Raw genomic sequence first — 4,498 nt, 5'->3', positions numbered from 1 at the left:
ATTCCAGACAATAAAAGAACAAACACGACAATACAATGGACAAACAAAGTATAAAATGATGTAAATGTTACACCACAGGGCACGTGATTAGGTAGGAGCAGTTGTGTTTAATAGCTGTAACGTCCCTTACCTGGAAATAAGAAAAAAAAAGTTTCGTGAGATCAAGCAGATTTATGTGTGGATAAGTTCGATCCTTCACATAAATAAACAAAAGAAACAACTAAGTAAACAATCCAAATCAAAGCCGGATTGATACATGTAGGAAATTTACAGCAAGATTAGGGGTATACATAGTTACATGCTCTACGTTAGTTAAACGATTTGTCAAAACTACAATAATTTATGGATGGTAATGCCTCTTAATGACATTTCAGGATGATAATTATTTGTAGATACAATATGAAAATATACAAACCAAACACAAATATCAACCAGCTATATATAGGTATCATTTTAGAAAGAGCAAACGCAAGCCATCTAACTCGTTGTTTTGAGTTTTTTTATCGGATATTTACCCTTTGGGTATCTGCGGTTCCAACTGGGGTATCGCCTGCCGCCTATGAAACCGGCTGATCCTCCAAAGGGTCCCCTTCCATATCCGCCATAGGCATATCCCTGGGGGCCGGCTATCCCCCCGACGGCTCCTCCCCAAGATGGGTAGCGTCCATATCCCATAGAGCCAGATGTGTATGATGGATATCCTCCGTAGGATTGATAACCTCCACCCAAGTTTCCTCCGATCCCATACCCGGACTGGCCATAACCCATTCTGTTAAAACCACCGTAGCCGCCCATTCCGAACCCGTCATCCCCGTCGAAACCATATCCTCTATAACCACCTCCGTTGTACATATTGTACGTGCCGGTGCACACACCCAGGATAACAGCTAGAACAAGGCCTGCGGTCCACATCATCCTGTAATTTCACATTTTGAATGATATTATTGATGTATTAGCTTAAGCTATTAGTAACACATTTAGATTATCATTACGCAATAAAGTGTTAGTTTCTATATTTGCTGATCAATAGTTGTCCTCTAAACGATTACATGTATGTAGATTTACTGGTATCCTCTTCGTAACGGCTCTTTAACACAGGAAAATATTATTACTAGGGCCAACAGATGTTTGACAAAATTCAAAGACACCAAAAAACTCACACTGTGATAGGGAGTCCAAAAATGATCGGGATCATGCTAGAAACAAGTTTTTTCGCTCCGTTCATTCTTTGTTAACTATAAAGCGATGAGTAAATATTTCCGTAAACGCCGCTTTGGTCTGGTTAGAATAGACCACGAACTTCATCGGTTTGAGTGAAGGGTGATTAAGATAGCTATAATGGAACCCAAGAGATTTTACCAAATATATATATATATGACGTAAACAACTTACTATCAAAAACTATTTTTTGACGTTTTTCTAAATTAATTTATTTAATATTACTAGTAGAAAATGTGTTAATACAAATGATATTTATTGAAGCGTTTATAATACTGTAAATCAACAACTGTAAGTTTGTGACATAAAACATAGTTGGTGTAACTAAATGTGCTCCCAGATGTCTATTTCATTGTACAAGAGAAGCACAATCGAATAGAACCATTTCATAATTTAGAGTGAGATACAGAAGAGCCAAACAATGAAATTAAACTTCATTATACAGCTGTTTCGTTCTTCTATAGGACTCGTCAGTGATGCTAAGGGCCTTAAACTTGAGGAAAACCCAAAGTGATCTAAAGGAAAGTAAAAGTCTATATGGGGAGGTGCAGCGGCCCCATGATTAGATAAATGTCGTAATTTTTATACATCAGATAATTTTAGAATAACGACAAGTAAATATATACAACTGTTAATGCACTGTATAACTGATTTTTTATGTGACTGACAAAACCATTGTTTTAATATCACGAACGAACAATTATGGTAAAAATCAGTTGGCTATATAAAATCGGCAAGGTTTTAGTTCTTGTAGTTTGCATTTCAAGTTTATGAAGTTGTTTTCAAAATAGATAGCCAACACTTGATTTCAGTATATATCGTTAACATATTGTATAAAAATACGTAATGTGCAATGAAAACGAAAGAGGTTTAAGTAATAAAACATTAATAGTATATGTTATATATGTATACAAGATAAATGATTTTATTAAAGAAAAGACAATCTAGCGTTGATATGTTGAACGATGATGTATTCTACCAGATTTTTGTAAGAAAAATAAACCAATGCAGAATACATTCATGTGAAAATTCGTAGGTTACTAATACAAGATATTTGAATATTAAGAAAAGTTACCTCTTAATATATACCAGTATCAAAAAAGAAATCTAAGTTCGTATATATTGAATACTTACCTTCTATTGTGCTGAGCTGGTCAGTTTCTTGTAGTAGTGTGTTCAAGTATCGTCTGATTTATGCGGCAGTGGTCAGCCTATTTATACAAACTTCCATCTGTTTCTTCCTGTAATAAAGCTGTTTTGTTTTGCATGAATGACATGACAGGAGAAAAAAAAAAATTCGATCAAACATGCCCGCACCTCTGACCGTTATCGACCTTAATGGACTTTAAGCAAACTCTCTAACGATGGTCTAAGAGTGTAATCGTGTACTGGACGTAATGCACGAGCAACCTAACAAGTGAAGCGGTCAGTTGATTGTATTATGTGTCACGTGAATCGCTTGACCGCCGCCTACCTGACTGGTGAACAGGTTTATATAGTCCAAAAACCATCACAACTCCTATCATTCTGTTTCCTGCTGTCATTATCATTATGTACATATATCATTCAACATATCTATAAGTCATTCCATCTTAACTTGCTTCCGCAGTTTTTCAGATTGTGAACGACTTATTCAACCAATTCCCATGTTTGCCTAATTTTATTACTCTCGTCCATGACGGTCAAGGAACATACACATCCCCAACTACTTTTACGTGCACAATGATAAGACTAAGGAATCGAATATTGTCTTTGGTATAGTTTGAATTTGCGTAAATATTTACAAAATTGCATTTGAGACGACAATGTCGCTTTTACGCAATGAAAATGCAACATGTACATAATTTTGAATTAAAAACAAATTAATTTAGCATATTCATTATTGAATTAACTCGCACATATAAGACATTGGTAGTAACTGCAGAATATAAGAAGGAAAATGTATCAAATTTGTGTTGAAGTGATCTTCATGAATTAAGTGATTAAGCACGTCTAATATATAACGTCTTGAATTGAGTAAGACTTTCTTACTTCAAATGTATTACCTCTTGAATTGAGTAAGACTTTCTTACTTCAAATGTATTACTTCTTGAATTGAGTAAGACTTTCTTACTTCAAATGTATTACTTCTTGAATTGAGTAAGACTTTCTTACTTCAAATGTATTACTTCTTGAATTGAGTAAGACTTTCTTACTTCAAATGTATTACTTCTTGAATTGAGTAACACCCTTCTATTTATTACATCTTTAATAAATTAAGATTATTTACTTCTTTGATAAAGTCATGTTTTTTTCAATTGTAATGTCTTAAGTAAGATTATCTTGCCTTTTATGTTTGTTAATACAAATCGTGCACAACGGAATTCGATGGTTAAAGGTCAAGATGACGAATTCGTTTAATTTTTCGGGTGGCCCAGTGGAAACGTACTCGCCTTTCACTAAGACGCTCGAGGTTCGATTCCCCGAACGCACGTGAAAAGGTCACTGGTACCTATGTAAATTCATCTTTCCGTTCACATTTTGTTCGGGTACTCAAGTTTCCTCCCTCAGCTGGACAACTCGCGCGTTTAATACAAAATAAAAACTTTCTTCAATTGAATATGCGGGTTTTTTTTCGTTTGTCATGAGTGTTTGTCTGTTAACTATTTCAAAAGTAGACTTTAATATAAATAAAATAAATATATGTAAAAATATGAAACGATATTTTGGCTATTGATCAGTTCAGTAACATTAGAGTAAAATTCGATACCCTGTTATCAGGAAAAAATCTATTTGATATCATTTACAAAACCTCCGACTTAAATAAAACAACACGATTTTTATTGTAATAGGGCTTTCCCCCATTAATTTGATGTTATTTCATCGGAAATTTTGCTCTGTCTATTTCCAGTTATTACTGTTCGTCAGCTTTGTGTTGGATTTTGAATAATGTTATATAACTAAAAACGAATAATATAATGTATAGGACATACTGTATAAACCCTAAGCTATATTTATCTTCGAAAATGGATATTTAGCCATATTCATTATCATTATTTACAAAATTATATATAAACTTTAAGTTACATGCATCAAAATCAGTTTTCATTTTCCACAATAGAGTTCATTGTTGTTTCGTTTCAATAGACTATGCTCTATACATTCCATTGCCTTGATCATTCTGTCAGCTATAACTGTGTTATAACGTCTAGGCCACGAGGTAACAATAAACACAACTTTTATTACAAATGTCCGGTCAAACGACTCCTTTATTCACTGTATAACCTTTTTGGCCTCATCT

At 34.0% G+C, this 4,498-nt stretch overlaps 1 protein-coding gene across 1 annotated transcript; it reads right to left on the bottom strand.

Moving 5' to 3' along the window:
- Window positions 1-477: 477 nt before the first annotated feature.
- Window positions 478-912, bottom strand: LOC132548511 (uncharacterized). Its single transcript, XM_060212382.1, has one exon. The coding sequence runs from the start codon at window positions 910-912 to the stop codon at window positions 478-480; it is 435 nt and encodes a 144-aa protein (XP_060068365.1).
- Between the last annotated feature and the right edge of the window lie 3,586 nt (window positions 913-4,498).

The sequence above is a fragment of the Ylistrum balloti genome, unplaced genomic scaffold, assembly GCF_031769215.1.
Source record: "Ylistrum balloti isolate Yb309-2 unplaced genomic scaffold, AGI_CSIRO_Ybal_v1 Utg369616, whole genome shotgun sequence".
NCBI classification, from domain to species: domain Eukaryota; kingdom Metazoa; phylum Mollusca; class Bivalvia; order Pectinida; family Pectinidae; genus Ylistrum; species Ylistrum balloti.
The sequence above is the reverse complement of the archived record's forward strand: the minus strand, read 5'-3'. Positions and strand labels throughout refer to the sequence as shown.